Source organism: Seriola aureovittata, chromosome 22, assembly GCF_021018895.1.
Source record: "Seriola aureovittata isolate HTS-2021-v1 ecotype China chromosome 22, ASM2101889v1, whole genome shotgun sequence".
Taxonomy (NCBI): Eukaryota; Metazoa; Chordata; class Actinopteri; order Carangiformes; family Carangidae; genus Seriola; species Seriola aureovittata.
The window spans coordinates 15,411,097-15,432,617 of record NC_079385.1 but is presented as its reverse complement, the minus strand read 5'-3'; the positions used below and the strand labels follow the sequence as shown (position 1 = coordinate 15,432,617).

The following is a 21,521-nucleotide window of genomic DNA, read 5'->3' as shown; positions in this document are numbered from 1 at the left end:
GTGATTATTCAAATATTCAACAGATGTTGATGGACAGAAAATTAATCTGCAATTCTGATGATTGATTTCATACGTTTAAGTCACTTTTTAATATTTTTTAGTGTTCATCTTTTGTGATAGGTAACTTAATTCCCTTTGGGTCTGGATTGTTGCTTGGGCAAAACAAGCAATATGAAGATGTTGCCTTGGACTTGGGCCTTGGAAATTGTGATGGATAGTTTGCAATGTTTTTTTGTAATGCAAAGATTCAAGGACAAAACTAGAAGAAAAAAAATTACAAGACAGTTTGTAGAGAAATTTATTTGGATAGTATAGTCTGAAGCCAGGAGGGCTTGACCCATGGCTGATTGGTACACTAACTGAACAAAGTTTACAGTTTGAAATTAACATCGAAACACCATTGGATCTCTTAGTTATGACTCCTTTGTTACAACAATCTTGCAATATACTTGAAAGCGTAAGTGTATTAGTTGTATTTAGCAGCTATGAATGCAGTTAATAATGGCAACAGCATTGTTACAACTTGCTAATGTGCTATCATTGATTAATAAAAAAGAAACATAAATATGTCAGTGGTTAAATTTCACTCTAAATGCATGAACAATGAAAATATATCTATAATACAAAAGTAAAAATAAAAACTTCATTAGTAAATGCAGCTGTGGGTCACTTTAAAGCAATAATTCACTTTTTGTTTTTTCTCACATCGACATTCCAAGAATGATAAACATCTGATATTAGTTGCCTCTGAAATACATTCAGCAGAAGTGTGAAAGAAGTGTGTTTCCTTCTGGCCTTAAAACTTGCAACAGAAGAAATAGTTTCAGAAAAACAGAAAAACCACAGGATGCAGCACCTCCACAGTTTACTGGTCTAGCCAGTGTGATGGCTCATCATTCATTCATGTCTGAGCAGAAGAGGAACTGGCCAATGTTTGCCAAAAAAAACAACAAAAAAAACACATTACAGTACAATTACATATTGTATATACTTCAAAGACACAGATGTAAAAAAATAAATTTGGCTGTTAATGCAATGATGTATTCTTCATTTAATGTTCAATCAAAAATTCGATCCTGCCCCTTCTCTAGTGCAATAATGTAGTTCTAAATACAGTTTGCTTCCATCATATTTTACTGTAGTTTGCATTACTCTGTGACACTTTTGCATAACAGTCATATAAACAGGTATGAGGGATGAATGGCAGCGACAGGCTATGTCTACCAAATAGCCCGAAATGTAGTTTCCAACATTTTGGAAGAGCTTTTCCTGATGATAACAAAACATAGAATGTACAAATAACAATACATAAAAATATAACACTAATAAGACTAACAATGTAACAAATAGCTATGTTTTAAGAGCTTAAAAAAGTAAAAAGCTATAATATTTCAGACTTCAGTAAGGCCTCATTTTCATTGATCATCAAGCATCATTTATGCTTCATATTCAGTTTCTAAAAGTTAACCCCCTCAGCTTTAGTCTACTGTTTGTTGCTGTCTCATATTGGCATCTTGCCAATAAAACACTGTCAGACAAAGTTATAATATGTGAAGTCACTGTGGCTCCATATCAGAGCTCGTACAGATCTCTCTGGCCCCACCAGTGACACTTTTCCTCTTCCCCCAGTGCAGATGTCTGTAGATGGAGTCAAACGCTGACACCGTGTAGCGTGCAAACAGGCTGGTCCACCTCACAGCCTCCACCATCCACTGCACACTGCGTCCCACAAAGGCCACAAACACTGTGGTGTAGTGGAAGAGTAGCAGCAGACTCCTCCCCAGCTGCCTTCCATGGTTAATGATCAGGTTGACTCTTTGGTCATGTCCTGCCATCGTTATACTTCCTTCTGTGTTCTTCCAGATGGTGAAGGGTCAAATTATATGTATTTTTAGTTGGTGCTCATTTTTCGTTTCTTGTAGTGTATATATTTATACCGATGCTCCCTAGAATGGATTCGAAGCAGGGAAATTTGCAGACAGTCCCTTACATACGCAGATTCCTGCTGTCCAATCAGTGCAGAGGAAGTTTTGTTTCCGGGAATGTTTGGTGATGTGGCTATGCTCAGAAATCCATCCGAGGAAAAATATCAAATAAAAACCAGATACGTTTACCTGGGAAGCACTCGCACAGGTGAGTCAAAGGTCCTTTGTTTTAAAAATACACCACTCGCAGGGCTGTACCTCGGAGCTGTCATGCACTGAGCAGAGAAACTCAGCGGAGCAGGTTTTAAAGAAGCGCTCCTTATTTACGAGTTATTGGCGTTAGCCGGCTAAGCTAACTTAACTGTATCGTGGAAACTACAGTCAGAGTAAGCAGCAGATGTTTTCACCAGGCATCCTGTTCACGGCACCGTTTCTTAATCTTCAAATGTGTCTACTGTGCTTTGAGGATATAGGTGTCCAGCCGCTGGGAAAGTTTGCCGTCTATTTTCGCGTTAGCTAGGTATAATCTTTGCTGTTCACAAAAAGAGTGACGCAGCCGCAGTGGAGTGTCCTACAGGTTCGGAAAGACTCGGCTCAATTCGGCTAGGCTTGGAGAACAGCAGATAGGGGTCTCTGACAATGTGTTGCTTTGGACAAGGGGCAAAAAGTAAGAAATGTTAGAAAATGTGTTTCTGTTTCTCTCTGATTATTAAAAAAACCCACTTCTTAAATCTGTAATATTATCGTACAATATATATATAAAAAAAAAACTTAATATACATATTGACCAAATACATTATTATATTAAAACGTACTATGTTGTCAAAATCCTGCTTTTCATTCACCTTTTTCAGGCCCAGTTTGTAGTGTGTTTTGAAATGTAATTTGTCCAACAATTATTTTAATAACCGGTTAATCTGGATATTATTTGATTTATTGAGTAATCATTTGGCCTATGATATAAAATTACTCTACCACACTACACTACACTACATAACCAAAAGATATTTAATTTATTACTACATAAAACAAAATGTTCACAACTGATACCTGGAACCATTTGGTATTTTTTTTCACTTGACAAGTTACTTAAAAGATTAATTAATTATAAGGTAGTTGCTCATTATCCTTCTCTTGATCATCTAATTGATTTATTGACTAATTGTCTCAGCTGTGGTGATTGGTAATGCCATGAAATAGACGGATAATCACCTCACCACAAGCTGTTCTTGAGCATTCAAATTTTTATTTTTCTGAGCACGTTAAGGGCTTGGAAAGTTGATATCGAACGATCATTCTTGACCTTCATTCACCTTCATCTCTGGAGGAAGACAGCAGCTACTGAAGGGAATTTATAGTGGTGATTGTCTCCAAGGTCAATAATGAACTTTCAATGTCACATCTATAAAACTGTGTCATATAACCAGCCACTGCTTGCATGTAGACAAAAGTAAAATACATGTCCTTGGGACTGTGTGTATATTCACATCTTCATAGGACGTGTCATTCAGCATCAGTGTCAGGAGGCACTTGGAGCTGTACTTGTCAAAGACATTGTGAAAGGTCAAGTGTACATATCAGACACCATGCATTACAGATATAAGACAGGTTTAACTGCAGGCTGCATTTATACTACTATAAATAACTATGAATTCATGCCTACAGCTAAAAATATTCTGAGGCCAAACATTGATGGAGGACACTGGAGAAAGTTGCCAACTGCAGAACGGTTTTGAAATACCGAACTGGACTTGTGCAGCTTCAGCAAAGGAGCTGTATATATATGTCAGAAACATCTCACTTTAGTCTGCGCTGAAGCTTTTTAACCTCAGTTTTTTTCCCCCCACTCACAGTGCCATCTTTATGTTGAGCCGTCTGGCCACAGTCCTCCAGGAGCTCTCTGGAGAGGAGGCCCCAGATGGAGACCCACAGGTGAGAGGGCAACTAATGTTATAAAGAATTATAATGAGCAGCTTTGCCAACTGTATCCCTTGCTTCTAAATAAGTATGTGTTGATTGTATGTCAGGTCAAATTTGAAAGAAGGTGATTTTAGTAATTGTCGGCTTTTGAAATCAAGACAAGATGAGATCTTATAGCAGAACAGAAAATCTTTATGTGCCTATGGCCAATAGCTCAAAATGTCATGCTGGTGTAATTCTTTAATGCAGACTTTCTGTCAAAACATTTTAAGACTCGGAGCCAAGGTGAAAAATAAACTTGATTGACTTGTTTGGGTGATTCTTGCAGACGTCTCAGACCAACAATGATGAATAAACTGACCTTTATTTGTTTTCTTGTACAGGGTATGCTGGTGCCTCAGCTCCCTGCCATTGAGGGCCAGGCTCCAGTGGAGTCTGAGGCACCTGAGGAGGCCATGGAGAGGCTGGCTCACCTGGAACAACTGGTGGTCCAGCTGAAGGAGCTCATTCGAGACAAAGACACCCAGCTTGTCCAAAAGGACACAGAGCTGACCAACAAAGATGCACAGCTCAAGGTGAATAATCCTTTGTGTGTGTTTGCTATCAAAACTTTGCTCCAAAACGTGTCAACGTCTTTTCTGACTGGTAACCATTGCTTTTTTTGTTTTTTTCTCTTCATATTCATAGAATGAAAAGGAAGAAGCCGAGGCTCGATTCACCAAACTCAAACTGCAGGCCAAAGCTAAGATGGCTTCACTCAACAAACAGATAACTGATTTGAAAGGATCAGGAGGAGGCACAGTGAGTTTGAATGAGGCAGAAATAGCCGGTGTTGTGCTTGTAGGGTTTTTACAAATCACTCTATCGGTTGCTTTTAACAAAAAAGATCTTATGCAGAATAAAACATGCCACTTGTTAACCACAAACTAAGAATCAAAATCTTATCTGATTTGACCGTCTGTTTTGTCTACAGCAGAGCCCAGACAGCTCTTTCACAGGAGCTGGTTCTGCAGTCGAGGAGGAGCTCCAAGATCTGAAGAACAAGCTGAGCGAGGAGGAGGCCAACAGCAGGGAGCTGAAACTACAGCTCCAGGCCACCGAACAGCTCCTTCAAGAGAAGGAATCTGCCCACGCTGAGCAGGTGACATAGCTGTAATCACATCTAGTCATACTCTCTGAACAACCAACGACTTAAAATGTACTGAGAAAAGTTCTGTGTGGATAATTTGTTGTGTTTTTGTTTTCAGCTGCAGAAACTGCAGGCGGTGGTCTGTGAGAAGGACGTTCGTTTCCAGGAGCAGATCCAGAAACATGAAGAGGAGCTGATGAAGGTCACAACACAGTCTCAGAATGACGGCGAGCTTCAGCAGGTGAAAGAGCCAGGAGTTTGTCAATATAACTCCTTAATATATGGTTTATTCTTTAATAGTTGTTGACAACTATTGTCATTATTTATCTACTTTTTATTACCTGAAACAATTATTTATTTGATCAAAACATTCTCATCATAATTTTCAAGAGCTCAAGTTGACATGTTTAAATTGCTTTTATTTAACAGTAAAAATCCCCAAATATTCAGCAAATATTCACATTTGAAAAGCTGGAACCAGTCAAATTTTGGCATTTATACCTAAAGAATGACGTAGATTATTAATCGATTATCTAAATTGTTGCCAATTAATTCTCTTTCTGTCATTTGAGCTCTTGTTGATTGTTTGAACAAATACAGCAACATCAAAAAATAGAAAGAAGGACTCTATTTGTGGAGAAAATATGTTTTAGTTTTTAATAATGACACTTTAATGTCATTATCCTGTAAGACAATATAGTAAAATCAAGTCAAATTAATTTATACAGGCCAAAACCACAAATACGCCCCAAAGAGCCACACTCCATTTGGACAAAAACACCTTTTAACAGAAAAAGGGGAGAAACTTGTTCTCAAAATAGCCCATGGACCACAACTAAACTTTATTTTAAAAATGGTTTAAGCTAAAGAAAGAAAATTGCCCAAATTTTAATTAAACTTTGGTGACTGTTAATTCATTTCCAGGGGACAAACACAAAAGTTTCAAGTTATCAAGCAGCTGAACAGTAGATAACTGTTTCTGTGTTATTTCATCGTTCCCAGGCGCTGAACGCAGCCCAGAGACGTTGTGAAGAGCTTGAGGAGTCCTTAAAATCTCGCTCCCAAGTGCTGGAAATGCTGCAGCAGGAAGTGAGCAGTGCTGATCAGCAAAAACAGGTAAAGATCCTGTTGGACTAGATGCCATTTTAGCTCCTTTTTAAAAGAATGTTGTTTTAGAGATTGTTCCACATGTTGCCAGATATCTACAGAGTCTCCACGTGGAATGAATACTTGTCCTGTATAAATAAAAGAAAACTGTTCAAACAAGACACGCCCTAGATCTCGATGGCATGTCAGTATTGTTCATTGTTTGGCTGAGCCACACAACACACACCCACTCGTATCCTTCACATCCTCTTTCTCTCTCTCTTCCTCACCCTCTGCGTGCTCAGATCTTGACTGCTCAGTTCCGGCAGATGGAGCAGGAGCTGGCCGAGGCCGTGAAGCTGAGGGAGGAGGAGAGGCAGCAGTGGGCCGAGCGGGCCGGCAGAGCTGACGTAGAACTCGCAGCCCTCCGAACCAGCCTGGAGGCTCAGGAAGGAGAGAGAGCGGAGGTGGCGGCGAGGCGGGAGAGCGAGCTGGTCTCCCTCAGAGAGGCTGGGCTTGTTAGTCAGGAGGCTCTGGAGAAGGAGAAGATGGAAGTTGCCAGACTGGAGAGAGAATTGGCTCTGATGAAAGAGGCTGAGCTCGCAACCATCCAAGCGAGCCATGATGCTTCAGAGAGAGACAGGGCAGAAATGGCTCGGCTTGAAAGTGAACTCGTATCTATGAGAGAGGCAGCCGTTCATGCCGGCCAGGACGCCTCAGAGAGGGAGAAGTCAGAAGTTGATACACTAGAAAGAGAGCTGGCTTTGCTGAAAGAGGAGCAGGAGGATGCCAAGAAGAAGAGTGAGACCTTGGCTGAAGTTTGGAGGCATTTGCAAACTCTGGCTCTAGATGATGCACAAGCAGCAGAGGTAAACCCCGTCCCCGCTGACCTCTCCCTGCTCCTGGACACTGTGCAGTCGATTGAGACCCAGCTGACAAGACTGAAAGACAAACGGAGTGAGAGTGAGGAACGTTGTGCAGAGCTCACCCACACCATGGAATCCCTTCAGGGTAAGAGCATTTACCTGGTTGTTTGCTGGATTCAGTGTGCTAATGTCAAAACTAATGCTTTTCATCAAGGTATTGACATTTTTATATGATTTTCAGAACAACTTGACAGAAAAACGACAGACCAAGAGCAGGCCGCTACCAAGATCCAGGAGTTGGAGCAGCAAATTGTAACGGTCAGTACTACGGCCCCATTTACACGTGATCTGTGGCGGGATACATTATGTGGATAATCTGTTTGTTTTATCTTCACGCTATATAAAGAAATGAAATACTGACATCTGATCCACAGGATTTACACCTGGTGTTAATAAGCTTTCACATGATCTCCATTCTTCCTGCATTGTGATCAGATCTCTACATGCAAATTAACTTGGCGTTCTGCACGCATTTACACCTTGCGTTAACATGGATTTTTCCTCATCCAGATATAATGTGCAGTTACAGTTTCCATATTAGTGTCAGGTGTAAATGAGGTCTTAAACACAGAATGCTTAAAAACACAGAAGTAAGTTTTTTTTTTCTAAGCAGTTACTACTTGCTTAACCTCAGATGTAAACAGCCTGTTTCACTTGAGGTATAAACTTCAAAAGGCATTCCTAAATAAGCTCTATGACACTTGAAAAGCTTTATCGTCTCTGCAAAGCTTAAACTTCAAAGTTTCTCTGTGCCTTTGTACCGAGTTTCTCTTCTTCTGTGTCTCTGTTTATATGATTAAAAAGGTGTTGAAGTGGAGGATGTGGGACCTGAAGCTTAGTATAAGCTGAGGTATAAAAAGTAAAAGTAGCTCTTAATAGTTTCTCTTCAAAGTCAAACACCTGCGTCATTTCTACTTTTGCTTAAATATCAAAACACAATTTGCAGAGTCGCCTTTTCTCTATAGAGAGCAGGTCAGTGATGACTGGTCGAATCCTCTGCACCAGGTCAGGGTCGCAACCTGTGTCTGGACAGGTGATCCTGGTCAGTGTCAGACAGGACAAAAGCTGAGTCACACAGTAGACAGACCCGTGAGGAAGTGAGTCTAATCCCTTCTGCAGTGATCCACTGTTATGACTGACTGTCTGAGCCGACCTTCACCTCACACTGCAGCCTTACATACAGCTGATATAGATCGTCATATAGGCTGCACAGAGCTTTTAAAAACTGTTGTTTTCACTCCTACTTACACAGGATGTTTCTCTAGTGAATCACGACAACTTTCAGTCCTGTCTATCTTCAGAAGATAGTCACAGTTCTGTTTCTTCCTTTCAGTTGAGTGAAAGAGATGATGTGCCTGAACCGTCGGCACAGGATTCAACTGACGCTGAAAAAGGTACAAAAAACAGGAAACAGACCCGAGCATCAATACGCTCACACTCACAGTAAATACATTCATGCATCTCCAAAACAAATGCACAGACAAATATGCACAAGGCCCATATGTGTAGATATAATCAACAAATACATTACAATGAATTAGAGCCGCAATAATCGATTAGCTGATTAACATTTTTCCAAACCTTTTATTAGTTCCAGCTTCTCAAATGTGAGGATTTTCTGGTTTTATATCATTGTAAAATGAATCATTTTGGATGTTGGACTGATGGTCAGACAAAACAAGACACTTGATGGATGTTCTAGGCAAGTTGTTACAGGCAGACAATTTATAGACTGGACCAATAATCAGTCATAGGAGAAAATGATGGGCTGATTAATCTGTAATGAAAGTTGCAGCCCTGTGATGCATTGCTATTGATTAAGCTACTCAGCAGTTTAAGGAGATAGAATTAGCTCCAACATTGCCAGCTGCAACATTTAAGTGATTCACTCACTTCAAGCTATTCACTGATGCATCAATAATTATAATCCAGGTATAAAATACACGTTTAGTGTGAAATTAAATTCAGAGATTTAAAAAAAATAAAATGTTGTCCGTATTAAATTGTTAATATAATTATTTGTTAATGTAATAAAAGTAAAAGGAGCATGTAGCTTTATTTTAATTGTGTTTCTCATATTTGTAGGAAATCTCCTAAAATCACCCTGGGCTCTGTAAAGTGACCATGTGGTTGGTTTTTATATTTAATGTAAGAAAGAAATTATATAAAGGATAATTTTATATTACTTCAGGATAACATAGGATAGATTCTTCTTAACTTACTGTGTTTTTCCTTCTTCTCAGTTGTCTTAAACTAAACTGTCCAAGATAAATAAAGCAGTCACTTCTGTTTCCAGGAGTGATTTTTGCCTGCCTGAATATTGATTTTCTGTTTGACAGGCTAGACTAACTGTATGAACTTTGAACACTAATATATTCCTCTAGCAGCGCACACCAGTTATTGATGTTGTTTGTACTACACTGTGACTGGGATAATATTTCACACAGAACAGATGGTTCTCTGAGATCCCTCTTAGTATTGACACTTACACACATTAATAGTTGGTTTTGATCAGATTTTCTTCCGGTTGTGTCAAGCATTGGTTAAAACTATAGTTTTTTTTCTATTTACTTTATGACTCTCTTCCACAGCAAACATACTGGCACTGGAGCAGCAGCTACTAGAAAAAGACAGTGAGCTGGTTGCGTTGAGAGAATCCCTCAGACTGGCTACAGACCAGAGCTCCAGTGAAGTCACATCAAGTGAAACATACGATCAGACTCCAGACCAGGATCAGGATGCCAGTACAGCCCCCCATGACAGTTCTGCAGCTCTTCCTGAACTAATGGAGGATACACAAGAAGAAGAGACTACTTTAGTGGCTGAGGACACCTCTGTCCTCTCCATATCTGCTGATAACGAGAGCAGCCCAGAGCTTATTGGACACCAGTGTGAGTCCCCAGAAGAATCCAAAGGGACCTCCTCAGACGAGATGGTAGCCAGTAGTGATTCAGAGGTGGCCCACAGCAGCTGGACCCTCCTGGAAGCTGTGAATCAAGATGGAGGCCAGGAGTGGCCCTCCATCCTGCAGGACTTTGGCCAGCTGCAGTTGCAGTCCTGGGAAGCGACGAGCATGGAGCAGGAAACCTCCACAGTTCAAGTTGAGTCCTCCTCTGTCATCATCCGAGAGACAGTTCAGGTTCATCTAACCCAACAGAGTTCTTCCTCCACAGACGCTATCGTGCCCTCTGGACAGGTCTTTGCTCAGGCCTTAGCCGAGGAACTCCAGAGGAGGTACAGTGAACTTTTAGCAGAGCTGCAGAGGCTCAAAGAGGCAGCTGCAGAGTCACAGGAGAAAATCAAGAGTCTGGAAGAAGAAACCCACTCCCTCACTGCTGCCAAAGAGGAGGCAGAGTCCCAGGCCAACAACTTTGCAGAGGAGCTCAAGTCAGTCAGAGTGGAGTTGAATGAGGTTTCCCAGCAAAGTAGCTCAGTGGTGGAGAAGCACAGTGTTGAAATGCAGCTTCTAGAAGAACAGCTGGACATTTTGAACGCTGAAACTAAAGCCAAGGAGCAGAAGATCCAGAGCCTGCAGAGCGACTTGGAAACAACCCACCTAGCTCTCTCTGAGCAGGAGGGTCAGGCCAGGATGCTGAGTGCTCAGCTGGAGGACAGAGAACTCCTCTCTTCTGAGCTTGAAAGGAAGCTGCAAGATGTGGAAAACAGCATGTCGGAATATTCCCAGACGTCAGATCTCAACAATGAGTCTTTGTCACAGAAGGACTCAGAGATCAGTGAGCTACAGCTTCGTCTCAGCCAGAAAGAGCAAGAGATGATGGAGCTCAACGACAGCATGTCTGCTAAACTCCTTCAAGTAGAAGAGGAGAAGTTCCAGATTGACCGTGAAGTCAATAAACTGAGGGAGGAGATAGTGGAACTTGAGAAAGTGAGAGATGAGAAACAGGAAGCGAGCGGTGAAGACTCAGCTGCTCATGTAGATGATGAACTCGGTAGCTTACGGAAGGAGAAAGGAGTGCTGCAGACACAACTAACAAACACAAAGAAGAAGCTGCAGGCTGCACTTGTGCAACGCAAAGAGCTCATGAAGAAAGTTGCTGATTTTGAGGCGGAAGCAAAAAAACGGAAAGAGCAAGATGAGGTGGCAAAGGGAGAAAGTGCTGCAAATATTCCAGACGAAGAAAAAACTAGAGGACAGGAGATTCAAGAAATGGAGGCTAAACTGCTGGAGCTCGAGCAAGCTTTAAGATCCAAAGAGGAAACAGTAGAAACTCTTGAGCAGAAAATTAGCCAAAAAGATCAAGTCATAGATGAGACGCTTGCCCTGAATAAAAAGCTTAGTGAAGAAGCTGAAAACAGTCAGCACGCATCAGACACCTCTTCTGAAACAACTGCGTTACAATCCCAAGTGGCCTCTCTGGAAGTGGAGTGCGAAACGCTCCAGAAGAAGGTTCAGGATGCTCAAGAATCACGCAAGGACACCATCCGCAAAGCGAAAGAGAAAGACAGACACCACCGGGAACAGCTGAAGCAGCAGAAAGAAGAATACAGTGAGCTGATGGAACGCTTTGAGGAGCGGAGCGGAGAAAGAGAAGTCCTTCTTACTAAGCTGAGAGAGCTGGAAGAAAAAGTGAGCATAGAGAGAGAGGACCTGTCTCATCAAGAGACCAAACAAGTGGCTGAAAACGTGGAGAAGCAAGCAGCAGCAGGGGATTGGGTCCAGGAGGACTGGGTGGATTTTACCACCTCTGAGCCTGATTCATCACAACCACAAACTAGTTATCCGACTCAGCTTCCTGCAGAGCCGTCCGACGTCCACTCCGCACAAATGGAGGAATCTCTGAAAGCTCTCAGGGAGGAGATCCAGACTGTGCGAGAGGCTAACACAGAGCTAGAGAAGCAGCTGCAGGAGACTCACGCCAATCTGTCGCTGAAGGAGGCTGAAATACTGGAGTTGGGCAAAGAGCTACAAGCGCTAAGAGAAAAGGAAAGACAGATCGATGCTCTCTCAGAGGAAATTAATGATCTGAGAGAAAAGTATCACCAAGCTGAGTCTTATGCCGAAACCTTAAAAGCAGAGATGGCAGCATCTGCAGATTCCTCATCATTCATTGTAACTCTTCAGGCTGAGGTGGAAGACTTCAAGCAGTTCCTCGACAACAAGAACCACGAGATAGTGGAGCTCAGTCAGCAGCTTAATGAGCAGAACTCCTTCATACACTCGATGCAGGACACGGTGTCTCAGAAGGATCAGTTAATAACGTCTTTACAGGAAGAATTAAAGGTTGAGCAGGAAAAAACCCAGAGGTTGGAGGTTGAGGTTCCACAGAAGCAAGAGGAAGAAAAAGACAGCGAGGCAAAGATTCAGCAGCTTCAGCGAAAACTTCAGGCCGCTCTGATCTCTCGCAAAGAGGTCCTCAAAGAAAATAAGACCCAGAAGGAGCAACTAGCCTCAGCCGAGAAGCTCGTCGCTGAACTTCAGCAGAAAATGAAGTCGGCAGAAGATGAGCTGGAGAAGCTACGAGCGGAAAAACTAAAACTGATCGATGAGGTCGATCGAACGTTACTGGAGAACCAAAGCCTTGGGTCATCCTGCGAAAGCCTCAAACTGGCCATGGAAGGCATACTGAATGAGAAAGATGCTTGTAAGAGAGAAGCGGACTTGGCAAAAGAAGAGGCTTCCAGGGTGAGCAGAGAATGGGAGGAAAAGGTTCAAGGCATGAAGGATGAGTACGAGACTTTGCTCAAGTCCTATGAAAACGTGAGCGACGAGGCTGAGCGAGTGAGACGGGTTCTCGAAGCTGCCCGGCAGGAGAGACAGGAGTTAGCGTCCAGAGTGAGGACACACGAGGCTGCAAGGCAAGAGGCGGAGAGGCAGGCAGAGGAGGCGCAGAAAGAGGTGGATACAGTGAAAGACAAGATGAGAAAATTTGCAAAAACAAAGCAGCAGAAGATTCTGGAGTTAGAGGAGGAGAATGAGAGACTGAGAGAATTGCAGGAGAAGTCCGTAGTAAAACGAGAGGACAGGCGTCTGAAAGCTGAAGCTGAAAGACTTCAAGAAGAGCTGGGGGCTCTGAAAGCTGAGCTGAATGCTACAGCAGCAGAGAGAGACTCTTTAGGGCAGGAGATTGAAGAACTGAGGGAACAAGTTGCCCAAATGGGAGAGAAAGAGGACAGTGAAACTCAAGCAACAACACTTACCTCTGCAGCTGTTGTAGAAGAGGTTGTCACTGCCCAGAAATCTGACATAATCATTACCAAAGCAGAGCCTGTGGAGAGTCGGTATGAGGACAAAGAAAAACCCGTAACTCCAGAGGAGACTCCAGATGACCAAATAGTTGCAGTGTCTGCACCAGAAACACGTTTAGAGCCCACAGAGGAGAAAGAAAAGGAAGAAATGACTGAAAGTGTTCAAAATGTATTAGAGGATAAAATAAAAGAGATGGAGGCAGCTGTTAACTCAGAGAGGAAACTGTGGCAGGAGCGGGAGGCTGAGCTCAGTGCTGCTCTGGCCTCTCTGGAGCGAGACCTCCAGGAAAGTAAAGAGAGGCTGACTCTTGTGGCCTCTCTAGAGAAGTGCCTGCAAGAGGCCAAAGAGAGAGAAAAGAGCCTGATTGAAGAGGGTTCGAGGAGGGAAACTCAGTTCAAAGAACTCCTCGGAAGCCTTGAAACTGAGAAAGACAACCTGGAGGAGCGTCTGATGAACCAGTTGGCCCAACTCAACGGGAGCATCGCCGGCTACCAGCAAGACACGGCAGACAACCGGGAGCATCTGGCTGACCTTCAGCGGCAGGTGGAGAGGTTGGAGAGGGAGCGAGCTGAACTGGAAGCCGAGGCTCAGAGCGAAAGGGACCGGGCGTCCAGACTGGAAGAGGACATGAGGCAAGCCCAGAGAGAAAGAGCTGAAGCTGAAGCAGAGTCTGGTAAGCAGCGGGAGCTGGAGCAGCAGCTGAGATCTGCTCAGAGGGTCAGAGAAGGCAGCCAGAGCAGAGCACGTCAGCTGGAAGAACTGCTGAGGGAGAAGCAGCTGGAGGTCCGACAGCTGCAGAGGGACAGCATCCAGTACCAGGAGAGGATCAGTGAGCTGGGGAGGGAAGCTAAGGCACTACAGCTCGGCCACAATGAGCTCAACAGCAAACTAGAACAATCCCAGCTGGAGAGCTCCAAAACTCTAGAGGACCTGAAAAAGAGCGAGGCAGAGTTGACTAGCTGTAAATCTCAACTGGATGAGGTCCAGAAACTGTTCAGCGAGGCCTTAGCTGAGAAAACAACTTTAGAACAGAGCGCCCAGCAGAAAGAGTCCTCGATGAAAGCCGAGGCAGAGCAAACCCTGGACTCTGTGAGATTCAGACTGGGAGCTGAACTGAAGGAGATGGAGCTGAGACTGGAGGAGGCCTACAGAGAACGGGAAAAGGAAGAGGAGGCCACCCTGGAGGCAAGAGAGATCGCAGAGGGAGCTGAGAGACGAGCCCAGGAGATGCAAGCGCGTCTAGACGAGTCTCTGGCCAGGTTAGCTGCCTTCTCACGCTGCATGTCCTCACTGCAAGATGACCGGGACAGGGTTTTGGACGAGACCCGGCAGTGGGAGACTCGCTTTAATGATGCTCTGCAGGGTAAGGAGGCTGAAGTCCGGGAGGCTGAAACACGAGCCAAGGAGGCGGCAGAACAGCTTCAGAAAGAAACTGCACTGAAAGAGGAACTTCAGCTTTCTGTGGACAGGTAAAATCCTCTCTGTATCTGTCTTATTTCATCGTTTCCTTGGATGAATTATGTTCAGCTTTTTATCTTAAAACTCACAAGATTGTTTGTTTGTTTTTTAGACTAGAAAAAGCAGACAAAGCCTGGCAGCTGAGACTGGAAGAAGAGGAAAAGAAAGTCAGAGAGAGTCAAGCTGCCTTCCAGGAGGAGAGGAGCAAGCTTCAAGAAACCACAGCTGAGTTGCAGTCTGCACAGAATGAAGTCCATACACTTACAGATGAGCTGGAGGGTCTTCATCACCGAGTCCAGGCTCTGGAGGAGGCTGTGGGTCGGCTGCAGGGTGAAGTCGACCGGGCCAGGACTGAGCTGAGGGAGAGGGAGGCGGAAGAGAGACGGCTGTGCCTGAACGTGGAGCAACTGGAGACAGACCTGCGGTCCTCTAAGGCCTTGACAGAGAGTCTGCAGACTGAGTTACATGAGAAGGAAAGGAGAGAAGTGGAAATGCTGGGGGAGAAGGAACAAGCTGTTGCTCAGGTATTAACGTTTATTCAATTACAGAACATAATATATATTGTTTTTCCCTTTCATCGATTTTTAAATAGAGAGATAATTGCAGCTTTTAGATATTCTTAACAAATTCTTCGCCATTCATGTGTGTTTTATTTCCCAGGCTGCTGACGAGGCCAGAAAGGAGGCGGACAGTCGAGCACAAGAAGCTGAGGGGGAGCTGGAGCAGAGAAGAGGAGAAGTGCGGGACCTGGAAGAAAAACTGCGAAAGGCAGAGGAAGAGAGCAACAACCGAAAAACCAAACTGGACTCTTTCATGAAGGCCATGAGCTCCTTGCAGGATGACAGAGACAGAGTCCTCAACATGTACAAACAGCTGGAGGAGAAACACCTGCAGGTAATGTACAAACAAACAAATGGCTGTAACATGTGTACTACTTGTATGTTTTTTCTTAGTGGCCAGTATAACTGTATTGTCTCACGCCAGGTGATGATGGAGAAGGATGGTCTGATCCAGGAGGCGGCAGGGGAGAACAACAGCCTGAAGGAAGAGCTGCGCTCTCTGCTGGTCCAGAGAGACGACCTGTACGCTGAAAAGGCAAAGCTGTCCGCTCAGCTTCACGGCTATCGTGATGAACTTAACCAGGTCCTGAGCATGAAGGACTCCCAACATAAACAGCTTCTGGCAGCTCAGAGAGAACGGATCACGTCTCTAGAAAGGGAGCGTGAGGAATTGGAAAGTCAGTTAAAGAGTGTGAGTGGAGCCGGAGAGGCAGAAGTAGAAGCAGTGAAAGTGGAGAGGGAGACTCTTCGTCAGGCTGCTGATAGTGGGACAGTATCACAGGTGATAGATGCTCCTGGTGCAGAGGTGGAGAAGCTGAGGGAGCAGCTGCAGGCAGCAAGAGAGCAAGTAGAGACTTTAGAGGAGACTTTATTAAGGGAGAGACAACAGCAGGACAGCAAGAGCAAAGAGCTAGCTGAGCTGCGATGGGAGGGAGGTGTGATGCGGACAGAGTCTGAGAGCGCCCAGGAGAGGGTGGCGGAGCTGGCCCGAGACCTGCTGGCTGTCGAGCAAAAGCTGCTAGAGGAGAAAGAAGCTTCGACGCAGCTGAGGTCAGAGAACCAGTCATTCGCTAAAGCCATGGCCTCCCTCCAGGACAGCAGGGAGCAGGCAGTAAACAAGGCCCAGGAACTGAGCCTGAAGCTGGAAGAGATGAGCAAAGCAGGTGGCCCTGCAACTCAGAGCAGCCCCGGAGGCTCTACTGGAGAAGTGTGGGGCCTGAAGAATGCACTACAAGCCCTTCAAAATGACAGGGAGAGACTGGTGAGTGTCGTTTCTGACACTAAAGATATATTTTAATCTTAAACACACATATTACAAGAGTTCAAAACAAACTATTGCAATGGTTTGCATCTATTAATGCAAAAACTATTAATAGAAACATGTCGTTTTTTATGGATTTTCTTATGGATATTTCTTGTCTTTCCTTCCTTTTGTGCAGCTGGAGCAGCTTCAAACACAAACGTCTGAGCTCATGAAGCAGAAATCGGAGCTGGCTCGGCTGGGAGCAGGAGAGCTGATTAAAGTCAGCCAGGAGCTTTTTGAGGAGAAGAACAAGAACGAAGACATGCTGGGTGTCATAACACAGCTGGAGAATGTGGTGCAAATGGGCAAGCAGGAAACAGAGACACTCAGGTGAGACACACCACAGGCATTTTAGTGTGATTTTGACGGGGCAAACTGACAAAAGGAATCTTTGATTTATTGTCTGTGAGTCTGAGTGTCTTGTTTTTTTTTTTTTTGTTTGTTTTGTGTGTGTCAGGCTGGAGCGAATCGACTGGATGGCTCAAGCAGAGCAGCTGAAGCAGCAGACCCTCGCCACACTCTCAGAGAGGGACCAACAACTGCGACAACTCACCGCTATGCTGGAGGAAGCTCGTACTCACCAGCCTAAACTTCAGCAGGAACACTATCAGAGAGAGGTAGCGATATATTCTGTGCATAGTGGCGTTGCTAAATCACTTTCTTTAAATACGTGGTTCCAAACCTTTTTAGCCTTTTAAAATGAGCACTTGCAGCTTCTGGACAAAAACTTTCCTTCTTATCCCTTTAATCTAAAGTTATTCTAGTGGCATTTCAGATTTATCTTGGGCCCCTCTTAGGGAGCCCGCTGCTGTCAGTATTTGTGTCATTCTTCTGCTTATAGTTTCAGATCATGTCGCACATTGGCTATAAAAAACTGGACCGTAAGTGGTGTTAGAAGTATTTTAGTTTGATCCAGAACCTTGGCTCACTGAAAGCATCATAAAAACTATAAAATCAGAAGAGGTAGGATAAGGATTTTGCATTTAATGTGAATTATCTCCACAATGTCATTATTTTCCCACAGAGCACAGACAAAGTGGACAGTCCTCCCGGAGCCCCACAGGAGCGAAGCAGCCTGCTAGACAGCCACGCCTACATAGCTGAGGTCAAAGAGTTACAGCGGAGGTAAAGTATGGATCACGCATTAGCAGAGTTTTTCAAACTGGCAGGACGTAGCTTACAGATTACTTACCTTCTCTGCTTCAGGCTAGATGAAGAGACGCAGCAGAGGGTGGCTGCTGAGGAACAGCTGATGGTCACACAGGACAGACTCAAACGGTATGAAATATGACACGTGATAAAAGAGATAAAAACTTTATTGGTCATGCGCAGGGAAATCAAAGCTCAGGGGCTTCTGGCCCAATTTTACTTTTACTATTTTGGTTCGGTCTAACCTCCCTCATCAAAGCTGAGCAGCAAAAAAAAAAACTGTACACTGCCTGCCCCAGCACCAAACTACAGACACGCAGTCTGTCAACTCGCTGGGGAACAAAGTGAAGCATTTAGCAGCGAAGGAGCCTGATACGTCCCTCAGGAGTTGATTGTTTGAGCTAAAAGGAGAGTGAATAATGGACTTAGATTTGTCACCTGGACACAAACATGAATCCTAATGTTGTTCTGTGTCTGCTGGATGTGCATGATAAATAACTGCAGCTTGAAAGATGTGTGATGATATGTCAGCGATTTGTTAGCAGCTTGTAAAGGAATAAAACTAGAAAACTTTATACATCATGAGCATCAAGCGTTTATAACAAAAACCATGAAAAATAAAAGTGGTACCATAAACTCTATAAATACACAGTACACATGGCAAGACTGCATGTGATGACTTTAGGCTCCAGTTCATATTCCATGTTGTATCATGCTGCTCTTCCACATGTTGATGTTATTAGAGACGTTGACTATTAATTTGGCCTTAATTAGATTTTTCTAATTGTATAATGTTGAGACTAAGGATCATATTAGGTGAAAACAGCTGGCAAAGAGTGCTGTCATATGCTTTCTCTTGAGTTTATCTGCATCTATAATTCATCTTGTCCGTTTTTGGGCTCTGATGAATTTGTTTAATCAACAGAATCTGACAGCTAACGTCTGTTTTTATTCTGATTATCAGCCACAGCCAGGCTAAATGGCACATTGAACAAGAAGGGGATCACTCAGAGACTGCTGTCTTTATCGAGCCGCCGGAAGGAGCTGTAACTCGAGTAAGGTTCCACTAATGTCCTGTACCAGCTAATTTGTCAACTTTAATAACTGTAATAATAAAGACTCATGACTCATGCGAATGTTTCCTGCAATCTTGTGTTTCTACTCATGCAGATTCGGAGAGGTGGCCCGGGCTTGATGCGGATGCTCCGAGTGGCCTTCTGCTCTCGCCAACGTACCCCTCTGCTGCTCAGCCTCTATCTGCTCACTGTGCACGTCCTGCTGCTGCTGTGTCTGGGCGGATACCTCTGAAACCAGCTCCCCCTGACAAACCCTGAAAGATAAGACACATGAGAGAGAGAGAGAGGAGGGGAGAGAAAATGGAAATGTGACACTGACCTAACCCAAGCCATCAATATGTTTTATATTGTTACTTGTAATAAATTAAAGGGTGGGAAGGTTATTGTACACACACACACACACGCACACGCACATGCACACACACACATACACGCACTTTACAGGACTTAAACTGTTATCCAAAGTATATAGATTTATCTAAGGAGCTGTTATCATTAATTTTATTCATTTTGATCTTGTGTGACTTTGAGTGTGTATGACAGGTTTTTCCAACCTGAGAGGACATAAGGGACAAACTATAAATTTTCCTCCTTTCCCTTTTACCTGCAGTTTAGGGGGGGGGGGGGGGGAGAGATAAAGGCGATTCGTAATCAAATATTTTGGCAGATGGTGCTGTTTGTGTGCCTTTAGATTTGGATATAAAAGGGTTACTTTACTTTACTAAGTAAAATTTTTTGGGATGTTAGGGAAATGTCCAAAATGAGAGTGTTACCGTGTTACTGTTAGACCGTTAGACTGATAAGACTGATATCTCTGTCTGTCTTCTAAATATAAGGCTAGCTTACTTAGCTTAGCTTAGTACAAAGAGTGGAAACAGGGGAAACAGCCAGCCTGGTTCTGTCAAATGGTTACAAAAAAAGCACCTCTAAATCTCACTAATTAGCAGTTACCGTCTAATTTGTGTATTCCGTGTAAAACGACAATTTGCCAGGGTAGCTGTTTCTCATGGTGGAAAATAACTAAGTACATTTACTCAAGTACTGGAGTTACATGTACTTTACTTGAGTATTTCTATTTCTATTTCATACTTCTACTCCACTACATCTCAGAGGTAAATATTGTGCTTTTTATTCCGTTACATTCATCCAACAGCTATCACTACATGTTACATTAAAGACTGAGATTTTAAATGGAAAACATAAGACACTGTATTTTAAGAGTTTAAAAGTTCCAAACTTCTCAGATGATTTCATTTAAAAAACGGTTTGAGGCCCAAACAGGAACATGATCCACAATTTCACTGAAAACAGTGAAAGATCAGAGAATATTCCAAAAACTGAAAACAGATTTTTGTATCACAAATTTGTTTTTTGTTTTTTTCTTTCTTCTTTCCTGTCCCATTAATTATGTCATGACCCCTCAGATTTATCCGGTGACCCTTTGGAGGGGCCCGACCCCTAGGTAGGGAACCACTGGACTAAACTAACTGTGTGTAAAGCAGTTAAAACCAGCTCCACCTGGAGCAGCTACAACAGTAAAATGCTACTTAATGCATCTGTATTAGCAATCTAATAAAGTCAGATATAATCAGATATGAGTCACAGGAGGATGAGAGTTATTCGTACATTTTGCTGATAATACGGTACTTTTACTTAAGTTGAAATGAAAGAGTACTTTCTTCCGTCCAACAGATTTTCCCCATTGCCCGTCCTTGTGCTAAGCTAACCGGCTGCTTCATGTAGCCTGATATTTAACAGACAAACATGAGCGTGGTGTGGATCTTCTCATCTAACTCTCACCGGAAAGGGAATAAGTGCATTTCCCAAAAAGTTGACCTGTTCTGTTAAGATGGCTTGAGGTTCAGGACGTGGTGTTATAGTCCAGTCTCTTCCTCCTCTACTCATTTAATGCACAAAAACGGAGCACAGTGCAATTTCTGTTCTTACACATTCCTCTTGTTGTTTTCATTGTCTTTTACTGTCCTCTTATATAAATCACATTATTTGTACATATGTACCTGTATCATCTATGTCGGCTGGATGTGGGTTTTCCCTCTTTCATGTCCAGGATGACTCCCTGTCCATGCTTCTGTTGCACAGATTTAGATTTTACAGTTTGCTGTGTAGTTTTTATGGCAGATGAAGTTGCCTTAAGGTGCAATGTAACCACAGTGTGGATTCATTCCAGAGGAGGAAGACTGCTGTTTTAAAATGATATCCATCCCATTATAGACTACTCTGATGTAGCATAATTTATTCATCTTAAATTGAGATTGTCAAATTCTCCACTATCTACACTCTTGTTGAATCACTCTGTACTCACGTCTTTCTAAATTAATGTTCTTCACATCTTACACACAGCTGTAAATAACTGTTTAAAAGGGCTGTATAGAAAAATAAAATGTAATTAAAAGTGTTGGTGGTTTAGATCAGGGACCGATCTTGTCAAGCATTAATTATTTACTCATCTATGTGTCTAGAAAAATAATTCTTAATTAATTTTAGTTAATTTTAATTTCAATTCAGCAAATGGTAACACTGTTTTTCCTTTTATCTGTGAAATACTGAAGAATAAACGGTTTAATCACTGATTTTTGCGTTATAAACAAACACTGATGAATGGAAAGGCTGTTGATCTGACCGTGCTTTTGGTCATCGCAACCTCTGATAGTTAATGTGAAGCTCAGGTTTATGCCAGTCAAGGGAAATAGTGACATACTGTAACATTTTGAAATGCACACAATTAAATGCTGGCCTTTAAAACACTAAAATGCTTCTCTT

At 43.1% G+C, this 21,521-nt stretch overlaps 1 protein-coding gene across 2 annotated transcripts; it reads left to right on the top strand.

Annotated features, from left to right (window-relative positions):
• The first annotated feature begins 280 nt into the window (after positions 1-280).
• On the top strand, positions 281-21,331 carry golgb1 (golgin B1). Of its 2 annotated transcripts, none has more exons than XM_056367246.1 (20): positions 281-2,133; positions 3,779-3,857; positions 4,229-4,420; positions 4,533-4,646; positions 4,822-4,986; positions 5,093-5,215; positions 5,977-6,090; positions 6,366-7,071; positions 7,168-7,244; positions 8,320-8,380; positions 9,578-14,663; positions 14,765-15,176; positions 15,313-15,546; positions 15,637-16,473; positions 16,652-16,845; positions 16,973-17,132; positions 17,540-17,640; positions 17,722-17,793; positions 18,629-18,719; positions 18,835-21,331. In XM_056367246.1, the coding sequence occupies exons 2-20, from the start codon at positions 3,789-3,791 to the stop codon at positions 18,970-18,972; spliced, it is 8,946 nt and encodes a 2,981-aa protein (XP_056223221.1). In that variant the 5' UTR covers positions 281-2,133; positions 3,779-3,788; the 3' UTR covers positions 18,973-21,331. The 2 variants fall into 2 exon arrangements, with proteins under 2 accessions (XP_056223221.1, XP_056223220.1); XM_056367245.1 differs by having other exon boundaries at positions 4,819-4,986.
• The last annotated feature ends 190 nt before the right edge of the window (positions 21,332-21,521 follow it).